General features: G+C 52.9%; 3 protein-coding genes across 3 annotated transcripts; 2 read left to right on the top strand and 1 right to left on the bottom strand.

Moving 5' to 3' along the window:
* The first annotated feature begins 406 nt into the window (after positions 1 to 406).
* ACOT8 (acyl-CoA thioesterase 8) lies at positions 407 to 8286 on the top strand. Its single transcript, XM_070420847.1, has 6 exons — positions 407 to 587; positions 1865 to 2001; positions 3462 to 3687; positions 5558 to 5715; positions 6163 to 6357; positions 8040 to 8286. The coding sequence occupies exons 1-6, from the start codon at positions 469 to 471 to the stop codon at positions 8156 to 8158; spliced, it is 954 nt and encodes a 317-aa protein (XP_070276948.1). The 5' UTR covers positions 407 to 468; the 3' UTR covers positions 8159 to 8286.
* On the bottom strand, positions 6685 to 13856 carry SNX21 (sorting nexin family member 21). The gene is made up of 3 exons (XM_070420846.1): positions 13301 to 13856; positions 12665 to 12822; positions 6685 to 9363 (listed from the first exon to the last, which is right to left on the bottom strand). Exons 1-3 carry the CDS (start codon positions 13560 to 13562, stop codon positions 8689 to 8691), a joined length of 1095 nt encoding a protein of 364 aa, XP_070276947.1. The 5' UTR covers positions 13563 to 13856; the 3' UTR covers positions 6685 to 8688.
* A 4037-nt stretch (positions 13857 to 17893) lies between these two features.
* On the top strand, positions 17894 to 20944 carry LOC139014100 (troponin C, skeletal muscle-like). Its single transcript, XM_070420848.1, has 6 exons — positions 17894 to 18001; positions 19684 to 19735; positions 19882 to 20025; positions 20121 to 20235; positions 20367 to 20503; positions 20771 to 20944. Exons 1-6 carry the CDS (start codon positions 17999 to 18001, stop codon positions 20800 to 20802), a joined length of 483 nt encoding a protein of 160 aa, XP_070276949.1. The 5' UTR covers positions 17894 to 17998; the 3' UTR covers positions 20803 to 20944.
* The last annotated feature ends 24 nt before the right edge of the window (positions 20945 to 20968 follow it).

Consider the following 20968-nt stretch of genomic DNA (forward strand, 5'->3'; position numbering starts at 1 on the left):
GCTGCCCCCTCAGCCCACGCCAGGGAATGGCCCTAAGATCAATACCAGGGTCAGAGGTCACACTATGAGGGTCTACAGGCTGCCGTCGGTCCAGAACGCCTTCGAGCTCGGCCCCAGTTGGTGGCCAGCTATGAAGCTCAGGAGCCCCAGGTCTGAGGCGATAAAAGAGGCTGGGGTCGCCCTTGCTATCTGACTGAGGGGAAATGACGCTAATCCCTCTTTATCAAGCCCTGGGATCCGCCCCTCCAATCACACACGGAATTCTCAGACTGGCACTCATTTTCTCCAATAGCTAGAGAAAGATAGCCACGCACCCGCAGACTGACAGGAGCATTGTCCAATCATAATTTGCATCCCTTATTCTCAGGGCTTGCAGACTTCCGGTTACTGGAGTGATCTGCGGGAATCTGCCAGTTCGTACACGTCTCCGCGCGTCGGGTTCAGCGCAGTCTCCGGCAAGTGATTGACATGTCGTCCCCGCAGGCCCCGGAGGATGGGCAGGGCGGTGGCGACTCCCCCGGGGATCTTCGCAGCGTCCTGGTCACCAGCGTGCTCAACCTCGAGCCGCTGGACGAAGATCTCTTCAGGTAGCCTGCCGCATCTGGCCCGCACCCCGCATTGGGACAGATGCACCTGATCTCGACTGCACCACCCCGTAGCCTTCTGCTCATAGTCTCCTGGAAGAAGATGGGCTCTGCGTGGGATGCAGGCTCTGTCGCCATTGGGGGAGAACTTGTCCCTGACAGCTGCCCTAGCTGCCTGGGCTTACTCCCTCTCCAGGCCGGGTCTGCGCAGCGCTACCCTCAGGAGGCCCTGGCCGTCTGGGCAAATAAAGTGGTGACCTTAGATATCCTTCTCAGCAGCTTCCCATGTCTCTGGGAACCAGTCTAAAAAGGGGTGCGATTAGTCCAAGGGCTAATCAGGTTTAAAACGTACCCTCAGCTCCTTGCATATTCACTATCCTTTCCCTCTTACAAAACCCATCCCCACCACCACTTGAGGTGTGGTAGCTCCGTATTCATCCTGAGGCCTGAGCCATTTTCCTTCCCCACACACCTTCCATTCTTGACTGCAGCTGGGGATTTTACAATTTGAGCCTCCAAGGCTCCTATTGGCTTATTGGGAGCTTTTTGGGGTGTTAACTTCTCTTCCCCCTACTTAAGAAATTACAAATAACTTCCTGGAGGGCTATTTACAATGCACTATATTAAAATGCCTAGCTGGTTTAGGCCTTGGAAAGCCAGAGACCCAAACCCTTCAGCCTCCATAAGGTTCATGCACTCGGCAAGCCCCTTTCACCTCTGGGCCCCTAGTTTTCTCATCTGCACACTGGAGGGATTACACTTGAAGACTGAGGGCCTTTTGAGCTCTAAACCTAGTTCTTGGGTTGTCAAAGTTGGGGGGTGTAAGTGGCAGGCCTTGATGCAGCCCACCCTAGCTCTTGGGGCTCATTGTAGTCCCAAGGCCGTCAGAGGCTTCTGCCTTACCCTGGTATGGGCAGTGAAGACATACTAGACTTGGGGTCAAAAGACCCAGCTACTGCAAAGGATTAGCAATGTTTACCTGGGTGACCTTGCTAAAGTCACCTTCCCTCTCTGATCCCTATTCTCTACTAAAATATGGGGGTTGGCTCCTCATCCTAAAGTCCACAGAAGGGTTAGGCAATCCCCAAGGCCTTGAAGATGTATGCTGTCATGTAGAATGATGTAAGAATATTTGGGGAAAGGGTCCAGGGCTTTTACCATATTCTCAAAAGGATCCCAAAGTCCAATAAAGTTACGAGATCTGCACTAGAAGCTCAATGATTGTCACAGGATTTTGGCCCAACCTTGAAGTCTTTCCTGCTTTCTCTTTCTCCCCATAGAGGAAGGCATTACTGGATACCCACAACCAAGCGGCTGTTTGGGGGTCAGATCGTGGGGCAGGCCCTGGTGGCTGCAGCCAAGTCTGTGAGTGAAGACATTCAAGTGCATTCCCTGCACTGCTATTTTGTTCGGGCAGGTAAGCACCCCTCCCTGCCCCCAACCCAGCCCTGGAGGCCCAGCAGCCACTTCTTCCTGGCCTTGGGGGGCTGACTTAGGGGAGAGAGAGGACTGGGAGGAGACAGTGGGGGAGGGAGTTAGTTGATCTCCACCCACAGGGAAGCCTGGAGAGGAACAAGGCCTGGGTGGAGCCAAGAAGAGCCTTAGACCTCACAGCTGCTTGTCATCTGGCCCCAAAAGACACAACACTGGCTTAACTACTCCAGTGGGTCTTTTGTTCATTGTTTTCAAACCTCTAGTAAGTACTATGCTGGAATCCTGAGCAGTGCGGTAACCTCTGCTAGGACTGTGGAGGTAGGCACCTTGCCTTGGAGAAGGAAGAGCACCAGCCTGGGAATCCAGAGACAGTGGGTCTAGTTTCAGTACTAATTAGCCATCATGCCACCTTGAGCGAGGTTACCCCCCTCCTTGAGGCTTGGTTTGCTCATCTCATCAGAAAAATGGATGAGGGCGGGACAAGTGTGTTTTCTCCAGATGATCTCAACAGCTGCTTGCAGCTTAAAGGAGCAAGAAAGTAATCTTTTAAAACCCAGGCCCTCCTTTGAGAAACAAAAATCTCACTTGCTATCCCTCCCTTTCCCTCACTCCTAAGGCAGATGTCCCCAATTTTAAGAGTCACACTGCCTTCTGCATAGTCCCATCAGCTGAGAAGAATGTATGAAACTTAACAATATGAGATTCATATTAAGAAAACAATAGTGAGGTTTTCCCCTTCCTTTTACAAATATAAAATATAGTGTGTGTGTGTGTGTGTGTATATATATATATATATATATATATATATATATATATATAAAATCTTTTCATATTATATCCCCATTCCCCTCACTCCCATTCTTTTATTGCTGGACCCTCCCTGACAGTCATTGCTATAAAGTATTTGAATACTTACCCTGCATTCTTACCTTTAAGCCAATTGGGAGCAAAAGTGTCCTCTATTTCTTCAATTTGGTTGCAAACTCCAAAGTGCTAACCTTTTGATATTGCAATCCTTCTGTGTCCCAGATATTATGCTAACCACTTTACAATTATGATCTCATTCTTATAAAAAGCCTGAGAGGTATGAACACCATGATGATCCTCATTTTATAGATGGGTAAACTGCTCAGAGAGGTTAAGTGTCTTTGGTAAGGTCACACAGCTAATTAGCTAGGATTTGAATGCAGGGTATCTGGCAATGTCCCTTCTGTTCTGCGCTGTTGAGAAAGAAGAGTTCCACTTGTACTGGGAGCATCCTTATGACAGGGTCTGTTGTTCTCTCTGTATCTGCAGTACATGGGCCTTAGCAGGCCTCAGTCAGTAGCGACCAAGCAGAAAAGGAATGGAGAATGAGTAGCAGAGGTGCCTGTCCAGCCATGGTGATGATGACAGGGCCTGTGGGGCTCACTCGGCCTCACCATGTCCCTGTGCCCCCTACAGGGGACCCGAAGGTGCCAGTTTTGTACCAGGTAGAGCGGACGCGAACAGGGGCGAGCTTCTCAGTGCGCTCAGTGAAGGCCGTGCAGCATGGCAGGCCCATCTTCATCTGCCAGGCCTCCTTCCAGAAGACCCAGCCCAGCCCCCTACAGCACCAGTTCTCCATGCCCTCGGTGCCCCCACCGGAAGAGCTGCTTGACTACGAGACCCTCATTGACCAGTACTTAAGGTGAGAGACCGGGAGGCTCAGGACAGTGTTCAGACTGCAGTTGCTTCCTGTTCATGGGTCATGGAATCCTTCAGTGCGTCTTGACTGTTTCAAAATATGGACTAGGAAAGATGATATCGGAATGTATTGTGTATAGTAAGGGTAAGAATCCCTTTGTGATAGGTTAGTTTCAGTTGTGTGTGGGTCAGGATGTAAAATGCGGGCTTACAATTCAGCCAATTCAGGTACAGTGGTTTTACTGGTTGTTAAAATATTGAACTCCTTTTTTTTTTTTTTTTTTAACTACTTGGCAAATACTCACCTCTCTAGTCCCTGAGTGACTGCCCCTTCAAGGTCACATGATCCGGCAGCCTAGGAGGTAATGCCTGGCAGGGTGAGGGTTCCTGCTGCCTTTGCCTTAGTGTGTGTGAAATATCTTAAATGTCACCTGGTAAAATATATTTCTTACTTAGAGCACAGTTGATAAAGTCGGGGAAATGCCAGGGCAAGAGAAAGAGCTCTGGCCTCTGACAGGACAGACACATGGATTCTGGCCAGGGCTGTGCTCTGTTAGTGCCCATTTGCTCTGGGACTCTGCCCAACTCCCCAGCCTCTCAGAGCCCTGCTTCTTCATCTGAAAAATGTATGTTTCTGCCCTGCCTACCTCTCAGCTGTATGAGGGAGAGTGCCTTGGTCTTTGCTGGCTGGGAAGGCAGCAGGGTGTGATGGGGCAGATGTGAGTTTGAACCTGGGAAAGGTCTAGGTTCAAATCTAGACTGTCTCTGCTAGCTGTGTGAGTTTGGGCAAGTTGCTTTCCCACTCCGAGCCTGTGCCCTCAATTATAAAATAAGGCACTTAAGTGTTCAGTAAATTGTAGTTATACAGTTGACTGACAGGAATAAGCTTGGAGCCTGGTTTACGGTCGGAGCTTAAAAATGTTTGCTGTAATGTTCTTAAAGGTCCCTAAATCTAGAGCTGTGTTGTCCAGTAAGAAAGCCATTAGCTACACAGGATTAAATTAATTAACATTAGGTAGAATTAATAGTTCTGTTCCTCACTATTAACCACACTAACCACATTGCAAGCACTCAGTAGCCACATGTGGCTAGTGGCTACCACCGTGGACAGTGCAGATACAGAACATTCCATCATGCCTGAAGGTTCTATGGACAGTGCTTGAGAGGATAGGGCTGAAAATGGAAATCCTGGTGCACACTAGGGTGGTGGCTGTTACTGGGTGAAGGGGCTTCCCTGGAAATGGCTCTTTTCCCCATGGACACAGTGTTCCCAATTGCTTAGGGTTAGGTAACTCAGTCCCAGTTGGGCAGCCTGGTTGCCAAGTGTTTGGAATAGTGAAGTGGTTAAGAGTGTGACCCGAGTCAGACTGCCTGGACCCAAAGCCTGCCTTTACTTCCTGAGCAAGCTACTTGGACTCTGTGCTTATTTCATGTCATCAAGTCGGGGGGGTGGGGGGGGTGGGGGGGGGTGGGGAGGAGCGACCATTACAGCTGTCTCACATGGTTGTTGTGAGGAATGGGTTAATGTGGGTGAAATGCTTAGAACGGTGCATATTGGGCTGCACCTCATGACTACATGCATTATCTTGTCTTCTCCACGATGTTTATTATCAGGTAGGTTACTGTCATTATCCACATTTTGCAGATGGGAAAATGGGCTCAGAGAGATTACTAACATGCAGAAGCCACATAGCTCATAAGAGGCAAAGAATGGCTTCAAATACTTGACGCTCCTGCCTGCCAGAGGAGAGGGAGACTTTCAGGCTAAGTCTGGACTCCTTCTGGAGGAAGGAGGGGAGTCAGAATAAACAGTTCCGAAGATAAGCTTCCCCTCTCTTTGGGTCTCCTCAAGTCCCTCAACCCTTTACTTTCAGGGACCCTAACCTCCAAGAGAAGTACCGAGTGGGCCTGAACCGGATTGCTGCCCAGGATGTGCCCATTGAGATCAAGCTAGTAAACCCATCCAGCCTGAGCCAGCTGCAGAACATGGAGCCCAAACAGATGTTCTGGGTGCGAGCCAAGGGCTATATTGGTAAGAGGACCTCCTGGACTGGAAGAGAACACTCTCCAGGGGTCTAGGCCTGCATATTATGTGCTCCGTGTGGCCTTGGGCATGTTACTTCCCCTCTCTGGGCCTATTCCTCATCCCCATGATGGGGAATTTGGCTCATCTTCTCACCGGGGCCCTACTAGGCCTTTGCATGGGGAGAATGGGAGGTGACTGTAATCCTAATGTAGGCCCTTTCTGGGGAAGGCAGGCACACTGCTAATCTTAAGGTGCCTGTGTGGGAGATTTGGGGACTGAGGGCTCCATCCCTGCCTCCCTCTCCCCCATCACATACACCTTGGGCCAGGTGCCCTCGTGCAGTGAACAGTCTGCATAGCTGTGCACGGCAGCCCTTGTCTCCCCCACCTCCCTGCAGGTCCTGAGCTGTAGAGGCCAGGAGCCCAGGGCTGATGGGACCGGGACCTATTGCAGGGGAGGGCGACATCAAGATGCACTGCTGCGTGGCTGCCTACATCTCGGACTACGCCTTCCTGAGCACAGCACTGCTGCCCCACCACTGTCAGCATAAGGTGCACTTCATGGTCTCTTTGGACCACTCCATGTGGTTCCATGCCCCCTTCCGAGCTGACCACTGGATGCTCTATGAGTGTGAGAGCCCCTGGGCTGGTGAGTGTGGGGCCACAGGGGACAAGGGCACTGGCCTTGGGGTGGCAGGGAGCCTGCTTTCTTGGGTCATGCTGTTCCCCACCCACATTCTATGGGGCACTGCACAGGTCACTTTCTCTCCTGCCCACCTAGGCTTTGGCACCCTTATCTTCAAAATAACAGGGTGAGGCTGGAGGACGGGACACATAATCAGCTCTTAATTTCTGTAACTGCTGGGAATATGGTCTAATTTATCTCAGAGACCCCAGTTCTAGTCCCAGAATCACTTCAGAATCTCTGTCTGATCTTGGACAAGTCCTATCTCCTCCCCGAGCCTCAGTTTCCCCATTTATTTATTTTTTTAAAAATATATTTTATTGATTTTTTACAGAGAGGAATAGAGAGTTAGAAACATCGATGAGAGAGAAACATCAATCAGCTGCCTCCTGCACACTCCCTACTGGGGATGTGCCCACAACCAAGGTACATGCCCTTGATCAGAATCCAACCTGGGACCCTTGAGTCCGCAGGCTGACACTCTATCCACTGAGCCAAACGGGTCAGGGCAGTTTCCCCATTTAAATAAACAGAGTTGTATTAGAGGAGTAGCCAAACCTGGTGGCCACTTCAGGGAGCTTTTTAAAAATTGATTTTCAGATTCTAAGATTCTGACTCTGCAGGTCTTAGAAGAGGTCCAGGAAACTATATTTTTAAAGAAGCTCCCTAAGTGATTCTGCCGATTAACCTGGTTGGCTCAGGGCACTCTACAGTTTATAAAGGAACCTCTGCTGGGACACTCCTCATCAGAGACACAGAGAATCCCAGGCTCATTCATCAACGTCTGCTGCCAGGGCCCTGGATTCCTTTCCAAAGAAGTACTTTTCAAATGAAAACTGTTTTGTAAAACAGAGACAAAACTTAAGGGGCTCTTTATACTCAGGGAAGGGGGACTCTTAAGTACCAATAGCATCAAAAATAAACAAAACAAGCAAACTAACCAACAAACAAAAAGTACCAATAGCATCACAATACAGGGTCAACAACCTTGAAGTTAGGATACTTGGTTTTGGCCTGATTCTTACGGCCAAGTTCCTGAGCCTCTCTGAATTCTAAGCTCATCATCCAGAAAAGGGGACAAACCCTTCTTCACTTGGCTGTTGTGAGGACTAAGTGAGCTGTACTACATGGAAGGGGCCCGGCAGCTCCCTTTATAAACACCAACTCAGGCCCGAGGCTGACAAGGGAGAGGAAATCTGCAGGTGCGGAGGAAGGGGTGGCCAGACTTCATGGCCCCAGGTCCTCTCCCTTGAGCTCCTTTGTCCCCTGGGGGTTGGGGATGCTTTTCATATAATACCAGCCTGGAGGGACTGGTTGATTTATTATAAAGGGAACTAATGGGTTTCCTAACACAAGTGGCCAGAGGTCGGTAGATCTGCTTAGCCAAGCTACTGACGGAGACTGTTCTCAGAACTCCCCCTCTGTGATTGTGAGGAAGCCTGAGGACATGTAAAGTGCTTTTAAACTGTTCTGTGGGGTTCCCATGGCTACCCGGATGATGACTGAACACATTAGGCTCATAAAGGGGCACAATACGCAGTGTGCCCTTGTGTGGGGCAGCCCAACCTGGACTGCACCCTTCTTAAGAAGCCCGCTTGGCTGTGCTAAAGGAGAGAGAAGGCTGTTCTTACCCTTCTCACCCGCAGGTGGCTCCCGGGGGCTGGTCCGTGGGCAGCTGTGGCGTCGGGACGGGGTGCTGGCTGTATCCTGTGCCCAGGAGGGCGTGATCCGAGTGAAGCCCCCGGTCACAGAGAGCAAGCTGTAGCCAGAGGTACCGGCTTGGCCTGGGGCTTCAAGGATCTCCCTTCTCCCCCCACTCCTGAGGCGAGGCAGGAATTACAGTTGAGGGCTGGGCTTTGTCCCTCACCCAATAAAGAGACTGCTACCACTGGACCTGCTGGCCTTTATTCCCTGGGCCAGACCTGCAGCCCTCCCTCCAGCCATCAACTCCAAGACTCCAGAGTCCTGGCCCTTACTCGGCTCCTTCACTGGCTTGGAGGCCCAAGGAAAAGGGAACACTGACCCTGGCCTGGGGCACAGCCCCCAGCTGTGCATTTGCTGAAGAGAGCGCACCAGACTTCCTCCCTGCACCATCCCAGGTCCCAGACATCCCCAGCCAAAGCTTTTCCTGGCCCCAGCCCAACAGAAGAGCCACGTTTCCTCAGTTTGCTACAAATTCTGTGTTACTCCTAGGGGTTCCCAGCTGCTGTTCAGGTCCTCATCCCTCATCGGTCCCCCACCGCTGCCATCCTGGGGCAGTGCCTCTCCCCAGGGTAACCTTAAGTCTAGGCAAGATTAGTCCAGTACCTCCTTGATGAGCAATTCTTTGAGACTGGGGGGTGGCGTGGGGGTCAGGCCTGCCTCCTGCAGGACCTGGAGCCGCGCCTCTGATTGGCGTTTATCCAGGCCCAGGCGCCAAGAGAGCCGGACATGGGCCTCCAGAAAGGGTGCTAACAAAGGATGGGGGCTCTTGTCCCCCAGCAGCTGAAGGGCCCTCTCACAGCATGCCCGGGCCTCCCCAGGGTCCTCCATCTCCTGGTGGCACACAGCCAGCCCAGCCAGGGTCAGCAGAGGGCGATCTGGGCTGGTGAGGGCGCCCAGCTGGGCCTGAAGCTGCCAGGCATTGGCCCAGAGCGCCAGAGCCTCACGGTAGAGGCCAGTGCAGGTGAGGCTCTGTGCCCTCCGCAGCTCTGGCAGCACGAAGAAGTCCTGTAGGTCTGGGGCATGGCGCAGCTCGGGGACTGCCTGCAGGTGGCTCAAAAACTGCTCAAAGGCCCGGCTGCGGCGGGCAATGGTCTCTGCAGTGAAATTCCGGCGCAGGCGCTTACGGGGGAAGGAGATGGCAGCCATGGGGCCCCGGAACTGCCGCTGCAGGTTTCGGTGCAACCGCTCAAAGTCTGAGTAACGGCGAGAGATGTGGGCTGGCTGGTGATCTGGTGGCCCTGGCCCCATCACGGCGAGGGTGTAGAGCTGCAGGGAGGGTGGGGGTCAGGGCAGGTGCAAATTGTCCAGGGGCCCCTTCCTTCCCCGTACCCACACTTCCAGCTGTTGCCCCCCCTTTCCCTTTACCCCTAAGACTGGGCCCAGGAAGGTGGGAGCTGCTGGGGTAGCAGCTAGGGAGCCCAGTCCATCTTACCTGAGGCTCGTCTGAAATGACCCAGGCCCAAGGCAGCACGGGGAGAGAAAGACAAAGATGAACTTCAGTGCCTGGAGCTGCTGCCCTTTTGCCCCTTCCAGAAAGTACTCCCTTCCATTAGGGCAGTGAGCTCTTCTGACAGCCCCTCCGGAAAACCAGGGGTTTGTGGAAACCCAGGCCAATCTCAGCCTCTGAGCCAACGTTTAGGAGCTTTGTTCTACTCTTGACACAGCTCCCATATCCCTAGCCAGGTTATTCCAACCCAGACCTGGAAGACAGGTCTTCAGACACCCCAGGAATGACCACGTGAAAAGTACACTGGGCTCAGACTCACATTCTCACCCCAGGCCAGCTACTCCTCACCGAGTGACGTCAGCCAAGGCAGTCCCCCTCCAGTCAGTTCCTTCTCTAGTGAATGACGTGTTGGCCCAGGTCAGTGTTTACCCAGGTGTGGGATGTGTACAAATGTTAGTCCTGAGATTTTTAGGAGGTATGTGCTGGAGTAAATACACTGAATCACAGGCAGGAGGTGATTCCCCCCTAGTCCTCTTTGACTCTTTCTGACTGCAAATTGAGCACTTTCACAGTCTCGGCTCCATTTTCAGAAAAGAACCAGGAAATGGATCTTGGGTCAGGGCCTTCAGGCAACAGCATCCAGACAGGGCTTAATGACTTTTTCACTGCTTTTATTTTTACGGGTATCTTCTCTTTATGGCAAGTGAAGCTTTCCACATACAGTATGCTATGTCTTTTAAACTTACTTAAGAAAAAGATTTATTTAAATAAAAATGTTAAACAGAGACTGGTACAAGCAGCATTCAGATGGGACAAGAATTGTGAAGGTGGTACTGGAATCGTGGTTTGGGGAAGAACACTGAAGGAGATCACCATGAGACTTCCCCCAGGTCTAAGAACCCAAACATGGATTAATCTATAAGAATGCTAAGCCAACAGGTTTAAAAAGGGGATTAGGAAACCTCCTTTAGTATGTTAAAGGCATACTAACAACGAACCCAGATGTTTTTCTTGAATTTGTTCTGTGAAACTACCAGTATTATAGCCACCTCTGGTCAATTAGGTTTGCCTGTTCTATCCTTTTCTCAAAGATTCACAGTATACTTTAATATTAAGGATTAAAATGTCAAACAGTAAAGAAATTTTATTTTACTCTTCAACTCTGCATTCCCAAAACATAATGACTGCAAAATCTTTCTTTTAGTGAATAGTTATTAACATTCCAGGAAACTTGTTTTCTTTTTTTGTTAATCGTTACCCGAGGATATTTTCCCATTGATTTTTAGAGATAGTGGAAGGGTGGGGGAGAGATGGAGAGATAGAAACCAGGTCCAGGGATGTGGAGCCTGCAACCGAGGTATGTGCCCTTGACCAGAGTGGAACTTGGGACCCTTCAGCCTGCTCTATCCACTGAGCCAAACGGCTAGGACAGGAAACCCATTTTCTGTAGAACACACTTCAGTAAGAACTGGTCTATAATGATCCCTTATGTTACTTTGGCTTTGATTTTTATTTTTTTGGCACCAAACCATTTTATATCCATTATCTCATCTGTATTGTGCATGGACCTACAAACCAGGAGGTCACAGTTTGATTCCTGGTTGGGGCACATGCCCAAGTTTTGGGCTCAATCCCTGGTTGAGAACGTGTAGGAGGCAGCTGATCAGTGATTCTCATCATTGATGTTTCTGTCTCTCCCTCTCCCTTACTCTCTGAAATCAATACAAATATATTTTAAAAAATAAAACATAAAAAGACATCCCCTAAGTCACACAGCTGGGAAATGGCCTAGCTGGGATTTAAAACCAGGCTGACCTAACTCCACAGCCTGAGCTCTAACCCCCCAGGAGAAGTTCAATCAGAATTTAGGGTCCCCTCTGGACAAAGGAGGTGCTTTGTTTCCCCAGACACTGGGCAGGGCATACTTGGCCATCCTGCTCTATCTTGTCATTCTCCTCCCAGAGTCACCCCCATACTGCCTTGTTTCGCAGCTGCTCCTTGATAATTGATCCTTGGGGTCCCCTTCCTATGCATGATGCCTGGCCAGGACTTTTGCCACTTAAGACTTGATTATCAATCCCTGCTCAAATCGAGGCAGTCACCCCGTGGGTGTGGCCCTTGTTTACTAATAGCAGCAGGGAGGGGTGGAGAGGTCCAGATGTGGGACAGGGCTCCAGGCCCCCTTCCTGCTGAGTCAGAAATGGAGGAGGGTGGTGAGGAGGAGGGAAGTGAGAGGAAGGGAGCTGGGGCCGCCAGGAACAGCCAGGTCAGACTGAGTTTCAGGCTGGCCGAGAGAAGACCTGGCAGACCTCACTTTCTATGTCAGTTTCTCCTTTCCACAGAGAAGAAACAGGGACTCCAGATTCTCCCCCACATTGCTCTTCACTAAAGCGCCCTAAATGGAGCCCTTACAACAAGATTATTCTCTACAGGATGGGTGCTTGAGAACTGACTGACCTGGGGTTGTAAGGAGGCCACAACAGGCCCTAGATGCCAGGCATTTTCAATCCAAAGGCAAGTAATAATAAGGGAGCTAATTTTTTATTTTATTATACATTTTCTTTGAGCACTTCATAATGCCAGGCACAGGGCTAAGGGCTTTCTGGGCACTGTCCCATTTAATTCCTGTGACTGTTCTCAGCATTATTCCCATAGATGAGGAAAAGGTCATCAAGGTTACACAACTCACCCAAGGTCAAACAACTGGGATTTAAATCAAGTTCTGCATCCAAAACCCATTAAAAAACAACAACAACAAACACTAACCAATGCCACTTGGGTCTCAAACCTGATCCAGATAATATTCTTCCCTCTGTACCTTGCATCTTGCTACATTTTGCAAAACTTTGGGGGGTGTGCGTAGGGGCACACACACCAGTTCTCTTATTTTCAAAACCAGGAGAGGAGACAGGCCCGCAATCCTTTTTTACTCAGTCTCAAAGAAGCTGTCATTTCCCTGAGGACTTGCTCAAGTTACATCCCCATTCTGCCCTCAGTTTCTCCGTCTGTAAAATGGGGGCAGCCATTTACAACTACACGGCCAGGAAGTTGGAATCTTCCCTACTTTGTCTTAGATAGACTTGTAGACTCACAACCAGGGGTTCCTGGACCCGCACTCACCACGTACTTGGAAGGGGGGTCCTTGACCACGTTGGCACTGGTCACCTCGAAGAGCAGCCGCTGGGGCACCAGGGTGTTCCGGGACTTCTTCCAAAAATCCTGCCACTGCCGTGCCAGGAGCTGACTGCTCCGCTGCCCGTCAGGAGAGGGGTTCTGTTCTGCATGAGCACATGACCAGTCACATCAATAGGCCGGGGCCGGGGTCGACATACACCATGGGCCATGACCTCACGCCTCCCAACAGGTGACAATAGCTTTATCCCCATTCGTCATAAATGGAAATTGAGGGCCAGAGAGAGGCTGGATGCCAAACGCCGTGCTTGGCAGAGAGTAGGCGCTAAATAAATATCTCCACCCCAAACATCCCTAGCGCATTCATTACATTTCTATCCCCGACTGTACATGGATGCCCAGCAACCCTGAGATGGGGTGACTCCCCACCGGACACCGCGAGGGGAACCTGGGTCAGAGGCGTGGTGACTCTCCAGGCCACACACCAAGTGGCGGCTGGGACCCTTAAAGAAGCGCCGACATTTCGGAGTTTAGCAGCATCAACTCGGAGCCCCCGTTCTCGGGGCTCCACTGAGTGGGGGCCCAGTAGCGCTCCGGGGGTCCCGCCGCCTCCTCCGCACTCGCCTGCGTCCTCTCCCGACGCCCGGTCCCCGAGGGGCAGCGGGTCGGGGCCGGCCACCTCGTCGTCCTCCTCGTCCTCGTCCTCGTCGTCCTCGGCGCTGGTGAAGCTCAGGGTGCCGCTGAGGCGGGAGGACAGGCCCTCGGCGTCGTCGTCCTCCAGCTCCGAGCTCTCCGGGAACTGCTCGGCCTCGGGGCCGGCGGCCGCCTCCGCGGGGCCCTCGCTGGCCAGGGCGTGCCGCAGCCGGAGCAGGAGCCGCGAGGCCATGGCACCCTGCGGGCGACGCCGGCCCGGGTCCGCGCGGCGGGAGTCAGGCCCGGCCCCCGCGGAGGGGCGGGGCCCCGGTCGGGGAGGAGGCCGCCGCGGAGCACCCGCCCCAGCCCGCCCGGGTCCTGGGAGCCCCAAGACTCAGCTCCCGCCGTCCTCCCCGCTCCCGCGTCGCCGGGGGCCCCGGGACCTTCCCGCGTCTCTCTCGCCCCTGGTGCGTCTCTACCTTCTGAGCTCCGGGGCGCGCCGCTCCCCGGGGTCCGGGGGCCGCCTGGGGCGCCTCCCTGAGCCGGCGGGGCTCCGCGGGGCCCAGCCGCTCCGGGCGCCGCGCCGCCGCTTCCTGCCCCCGCCCCGCCCCGCCCGCCCGGAGCCGCCGGGAATCCGAGCCCTGCGCTCCGGGAAGACTTGGAATCCTGGGTAGGCCCGAGCGAGCCCCAGCCCGCGGGGCACCCCTCCTGAGCCCTCCCACCCTCCGCGGAGACCCAGGCCGGTCCCAATCTACCCCAGTTCCCAACCGGCGCTCTCACGCTCCTAAGGCATTAGACGGTGGAAGCCCATCTATCCGGTGGGATCACTGAGGCCAGGAGCAGACATGTGATCTGGGTTGGAATCTGACCTTGCTGGCCCTAGGTTTTCTCCTACATAGAACAGGAACAATGAACACCAGTGCTGATTTTGCAGCTCTTGTATGGACCCTCCCTAGTCCAGTGCCTGGCACAGAACACGGACTTGGAAATGATCAGTTACATGATTTCATTTCTGCGTCGTTCACAGACTTTTACAATCTCACGCGAGCCTCACACATAGAAGTAGGCCAACGGGGAAACAGACCCAAAGACTGTTGCCCAGCCACACAGCTTGCCAAGAGGTTTGAGCGCGGGGCTCCGAAGCGCAGGCCTCCTGAGTTCCGAATCCTGTTCTTTTCCCATGAAGCAGGCAGGGTGATGTCAGCAATTCCGCTGGAGGGCTGTTTTATCTTTTTAAAAATATATATCTTATTGATTTTTTTACAGAGAGGAAGGGAGAAGGATAGAGAGTTAGAAACATCGATGAGAGAGAAACATCCATCAGCTACCTCCTTCATACCCTCCCCTGGGGATGTGCCGGCAACCAAGATACATGCCTTTGACGGGAATCTAACCTGGGACCCTTCAGTCTGCAGGCCCACTCTCTTATCTACTGAGCCAAACCGGTTAGGGCTGTTTTATCTTTTATCCAGAGGACAGCAGCAGGTTGAGAATTTATTGTTGCTGCCTGTCAGAAGGCCCAGATGGCAGGCCCTACCAGGGCCTAAAAGGGCAGATATCGCTAGTCATACTAGGGAACAAATAAAGCCAGGCAGTAGTCCCTATGCATTTTGAATGGCACAGGAGAGGAGTCCAGGGAAACAGATTTGGTGGAAAACACACTCCCTGCCCTCCCCGCGTGCAGAAGGGGCAGGGCTCCCATTTCTTGAGGTTCCATAGCGTCATACATCCTATTCTAGGCACATTACAGGAGGTCACATCTCACCTCACAACATCTTGGGGAGGGGGTTGTTTGTTACTGGACAATACTGTTTCATTGTCAAGATGAAGACGCCCAGCCTGTGTGGCTCAGTGGTTGAGAGTTAACCTATGAACCAGGAGGTTTGATTCCGTGGTCAGGGCACATGCCCAGGTTGCGGGTTCCATCCCTGTGTGTGGCATGCAGGAGGAAGCCAATCAATGATTCGCTTCATTAATGTTTCTCTCTCTCTCTCTCTCTCTCTCTCTCTCTCTCTCCCCCCCCTTCAGTTCTGAAATCAATAAATATATATATTTTTTAAAAAGATGAAGAGACTGAGGCAAATTGAGTTTCCCCAAGTCCACAGCTAGAAAACAGGGGAGCTGGGATTTAAGGCCAAGTCTGTGTAATTTCAAAGCTCTAAGTAGTCTTCATTCAGCTTACCAGCAGGGTGCTGGGGCAAAAAAGCACAGTTCATTCATTCATTCAGCACTCATGCATTCGCCAAATGTTGGCTAAATCTTAACTTGTACTTTGGCATATGCCTCCTAGTCTGGATACAAAGCAAAAACCATGGGTTGTTGGGAAGGTCACTCAGAAATCTGGACTAGCACTTTCATTTTCCAGATTGGTGAACGGAAGGGGCTTACCCTGGGTCATACACACAGGGCCAGAACAAGGAGATCTCTGGATGTCCTGTATTCTCCACTATTCTTAGATTCTGTATGAGTGTCTTCCTACCGTCTCTGAGAGAAGGTCATCAAATTTCTGCTTGCATATATTCAGTAACAGGAAGCTCATTACCTCCTGAGGTTGCCTGTTCCTGTTGTTGTTCAACCATGACTCTTAAGAACTTCCTCCTTATATTGAACCAGATGCCATTCAGTTCAGTTATCCTTACAATACTTTATTGAACGAGTGCTGGGTGCTGGGGAATGCAATGGTGAACAGGACACCGTCTCTGGTGGAACTCGGAGCAGGTCGTGATTATGTGGCATGCTCAGTGCTATGACTGAGGAGACCCCCCTGGCCTGGGTGTAGGGGAGAAGTGATCCTGGAGCAAGTGATGTTAAAACTGAGAAAGATGATAGGGAAGTAGGTAGATGAAGAAAGGGAAGATGGGAAGTCCTGGAAGAAAAAACCCACCATGTGTAAAGGCCTGGAGGCATGAAGGGTGATGCTTGGAGCTGTACTTGAGTCTGACCAGGGGTAAGTAGGACCTTGCTTGGCTGCACTGAGTTTGGACCTTACCTATTTCCCTGAATAAACGAAAGAGCAAATCAATGAACAAATGATTGCCGAGAGTTCCACACTCTCTGTTCCAAAGGGATCAACTGGTTCTAATGGTTGTGTCCACATTGGAATCCCCTAGTTGTTGCTGCACCTTGGCCCGCTGCCTGGCTGGGGGAGGCCTTATTTAGCCTGGCCTGGCTCTGCTGGGCTTTCATTAGGAATGTCTATATATAGGGGAAGAGGGCAGCCAGTTGCCACTGTCCATCTGCCTTCCTTGGTATCCAGCCCCCCTTGCACTGGCCCCAGAATCTGCACTCGGTTGTCTCACTGCTCTTTCTGTTGACTTAGCCATTCACCATGAGCACTGCCTACCCCCCAACACCCAGCCTGGACCCTGTGGATTCTCAGGCAGGGCTCCCTTGGGACTTAACCTGATCTACCCAGCCCTTCACTCTCCAGACGGCCAGCTGAGCACCTCCAGACTTCTTCACTGAGCTCTGGCAAGGGGCCACCTACTCCATCATCTACTTAGAGAAATTTCCCCTGGTCCCCTTTCTCCCCAAGAATTTCAGTCCCCAAAATCCTTTCCCTACAGAAGGTAAACTTGAGCCCTAACTGGTTTGGCTCGGTGGACAGAGTGTCAGCCTATGGACTGAAGGGTCCGGGGTTCGATTCTGGTCAAGGACATGTACCTTGGTTTCAGGCTCCATCCCCAGTAGGGGGTATGCAGGAGGCAGCTGATTGATGTTTCTAGCTCTCTACCCCTCCCCCTTCTTCTCTGTAAAAATCGATAAAATATATTTTAAAAAAAGAAGGTAAACTTGAGAGAAGAATCTGCTTTCAATGTTGATTTCTCCTCCAAGTGCACACCCTGTTTCCTGGACCCCTACAGACATTTCTCCTGGATGGGTCCATCAAGAACTGTCTGTCCCAACTTCCCCTCAGTCAATATTAATAAGAATCACCAACATGACTCTAGTCCTTTATGATTTACAAAGCTCCCCAATAATAGTTGCTACCTCATAGGGTGAGTACTAGATGAGATCATGTGGTTAAAATACTTAGCACAGCCTGTGGGATGTCTGAGACGTTCAATAACTATCATTTCCCCCTCCTCCTGCCCTCTGCCCCTTACCATGGTTCAAAGACAGGACATTCCACTTGCCAAGTGCCAATCCTATGTAACGGGCACAAGCTAGGTGATTTATACCCAGGCTGTCATATGCCACAGTCTCTCTGAGGGAGGTTATGACGATCCCCACCTCACCGATAAGAAAACTGAAGCTCAGGGCGGCACTGGGTTTTGGACTTCAAGGCTGGTGCTAGCCCCATCCTACCTGTACCCTTACTTTCTCTATTCTGATTGTCCTTACCCGTCTTGGAGCAAGTGTATTTTTAGAAGGGAGGTCGCTAAGGCAGTGGAGCAAGGCAGGTTCTCCTCACAAATCTAGAACGTCAAGGCCTGCCACCTGCTCCGAGGCTTCAATTTCTCTGCAAGGGCCCTTGGCTAAATTAGGTAATTGGTAGGACACTGGAAGGAGGGGGAGCTCTCTCACCCCAGGATCTGATTGGCTAGGGCATCCAGTCCTGGGGCGCAAGGAGGTGGGAGGACAGGGTGCCCCTACAAATCCCAGGGGCTGGAGCAGGCCAGAACATCTTTGGGTGGTGGAGTGCAGAGGCAGTGGCCTGCAGCAGAGGAGTCCCTGTGAATAGCAACCATGGTAAGGACAAGAAGGGACTTCATCCCTTTGCTTGCTGGAGCGTTTCTGGGCCTCGTTCAGGCCAGATCTGGGTGCTCTGTGGGGCAGTAACTTGGACCTTTGAAGATGGAACATGATGGTTCCTAAAACCCAGGAGGAAGCCTGGGAAGAAAGCCTTGGACTTCTCTCCAAAGGGCAGGGCTGGGATGTGGTAGGCATTGATCCTTAGGGCTTGCCAATTCCCTGCAGACCTTCTGAGACTTCCAGCAATGTTGGCCACAGAACTGTGAGGGGTGTATGTGTCTCAGCTTGTGTCTACCTTAGCTCAGTAGAGATGGAGACCCCCAGGGCCAGAGTGAGTCAACCCGGAAATTGGTGGCCAGGACTTGCTGGAAGCCTGGCCAAGCCCTCCATGGCCAGTGAGAGAAAGGCTCCTCTGGAGATGGGAGCCCTGCAGGGCCTTGAGCCAGCTCAGGTGCAGGAGCCCAAGAGCTCCAAATTGATGAGGAGGGGCAGAGACGACAGACCAGAGTTAGGGAGACCTCAGCCTCCCAGAGAGGGTTTCTGACTTGGAGCCATCACCTTCCTCTGAGATCCCCCTCCCCACTGCAAGTCAAGGAGTAACTAAACGCTGGAGGACAGCTGTTGTTGTCCTCACCAGACTAAAATTAGCTTGTCCTCCTGGCATGGGCAAGGAGGGAAGGAAGGTGGAGGGCAAGGAGGAGGGCCAACACCCATCGAGCTCAAGAACGTGGATGCTTCTGCCCTTCTCCACCACCAGCTGCAGCCCAAAGCCCCTACCCAAATGCCTTGGCTTAGATGTGATCAGAACCCCCCCCCCCAATATTATTTTCACCCCACAAGGGTCCCTTCATGTTCTGCCCCCCATGAATGGCATTTACTTTTGTGACTGCACCATATGAAGGACGCTTAAAATCTCCGTCTCTGGCCCTAGCTGGTTTGGCTTGGTGGCCAGAGCGTCGGCCTGCAGACTAAAGGGTCCCAGGTTTGATTCCAGTCAAGGGCACATGCCTGGGTTGCAGGCAGGATCCCCAGTGTGGGGCGTGCAGGAGGCAGCCCATCAATGATTCTCTATCAACATTGATGTTTCTATCGCTCTCTCCCACTCCCTTCCTATCGGAAATCATTAAAAATATATTTAAAAAAATCTTCATCTCTGCAAATTCTCGGAGGGGAGGATTGATGTGTCTGACTCTGCTTGGTGGTCCCAGTGCCTGGTGTATGGGCTTGACGCTTAGTAGGTGCTGGATAACCTGGTGCTGCGTTACGGACTTGAGAACATTTATTGAGCACCTATTCAAGTACTAGGCACTGTTAGGAGCTGGGAAAATGGGAACATCTTGCTGGAATGGTGTCCATTTTAAAAGGTCCTTTCACAGCCCTGATTCCATTTCATCCCTGAAAAGCTTTAGAGAAGAGGTGAGGGGATGAGGGGACATTAGGTAACTTGCCCAAGGTGACTGGGGGGTTGCTGACTTGACCTCTGCTGACAAGTGAGAAAGCCTTGGGCATAGTCTGTGCCCTCTCTAGCTCTCCAAAATGGCTGGGGCTGTGGGAGCGGCAGGAGAGGTGGCGGGTTTGGAGCTGTTCTCCTGGAGGACCGAGGGGGCTCCAACAGAGGTGGGGGTCGAGGGGGACCGGGTTAAGGTAAGACTGCACCTCTGACTCTGTGTCTCCTGCAGACGGACCAGCAGGCTGAGGCCCGGTCCTACCTCAGCGAGGAGATGATTGCTGGTGAGTGGGGCCGGGCAGGATGTCCGGCTGTCTGTCTGTCTGTCTGTGGGGGTGATGTGTGCTGGGGCGTTTGGTTCCCCCGGGGGTGGGAGGGTGGTAGATGCGAGGCTGGCTCACTTCAGCCCTCTGCCTCCTTCCCTTCGCAGAGTTCAAGGCCGCCTTTGACATGTTTGACGCCGATGGCGGCGGGGACATCAGTGTTAAGGAGTTGGGCACGGTGATGAAGATACTGGGCCAAACGCCCACCAAAGAGGAGCTGGACGCCATCATCGAGGAGGTGGACGAGGACGGTGAGCGCGGAGGCCTCGGAGGCAGGGCGCCAGGGTGCTGGGGGGAGGCGAGCACCCCCGGGGGACTCGGGCTCACGCCCCCCTGCGCCCCGCAGGCAGCGGCACCATCGACTTCGAGGAGTTCTTGGTCATGATGGTGCGCCAGATGAAAGAGGACGCGAAGGGCAAGAGCGAGGAGGAGCTGGCCGAGTGCTTCCGCATCTTTGACAGGTGCGCTGGGGTCCTCGTCCGTCCGGCGACAGGACGCGGAGGTTCTCGGGGTGAGGGTCTGGGAGGGGGCGCCCCGCGGGGGCGGGTCGAGCGCCGCCGGCCTTGAGCCCGCCCTGCCGCTCCGCCCCCAGGAACGCCGACGGCTACATCGACGCGGAGGAGCTGGCGGAGATCTTCAAGTCCTCTGGGGAGCACGTGACCGAAGAGGAGATCGAGTCCCTGATGAAAGACGGCGACAAGAACAACGACGGCCGCATCGACTTCGATGGTCAGGACCGCGGGAGCGTGGGGGGCGGGGCCCGAGCCGATCGGGAGCCTCGGGAGTGGGGCGCGGCGCAGCCTTAGGGAGGGGCGGGGCGGAGCCTGTCCGCTTTCCCCCTTCCCCCTCGGCGGTAGGGACCGCCTCCGGTTTCGTGCAATTCATCGCTTCCCCCCTCAAAGCACCCCCCGCCCCCGGCCTGGCCTGACTCTGCACCCCGGCGCAGGCTCCTTGCCCTGAGGGGACCCCTGACGCCTGTTCCTCCCCCTCCCGCAGAGTTCCTGAAGATGATGGAGGGCGTGCAGTAAGAGGTCGGCCCTCGCTCCGCCGAGACCGCGCGGCCCTCGGACGTAGGTGCTCTCCCCCACCCGGTGTCATCCCCGCCCGAGAGCCGTGGTGCGGCCCCTTCTCGGATCCCCTTCTGGAAGGAATAAAAGCAAACGTTGCAAAGCGCGTGGCCTGAGTGAGGGGAGG

This window comes from Myotis yumanensis, unplaced genomic scaffold (assembly GCF_028538775.1).
Source record: "Myotis yumanensis isolate MYYU_CA2020_CCGP unplaced genomic scaffold, mMyoYum1.0.hap1 SCAF_7, whole genome shotgun sequence".
Taxonomy (NCBI): Eukaryota; Metazoa; Chordata; class Mammalia; order Chiroptera; family Vespertilionidae; genus Myotis; species Myotis yumanensis.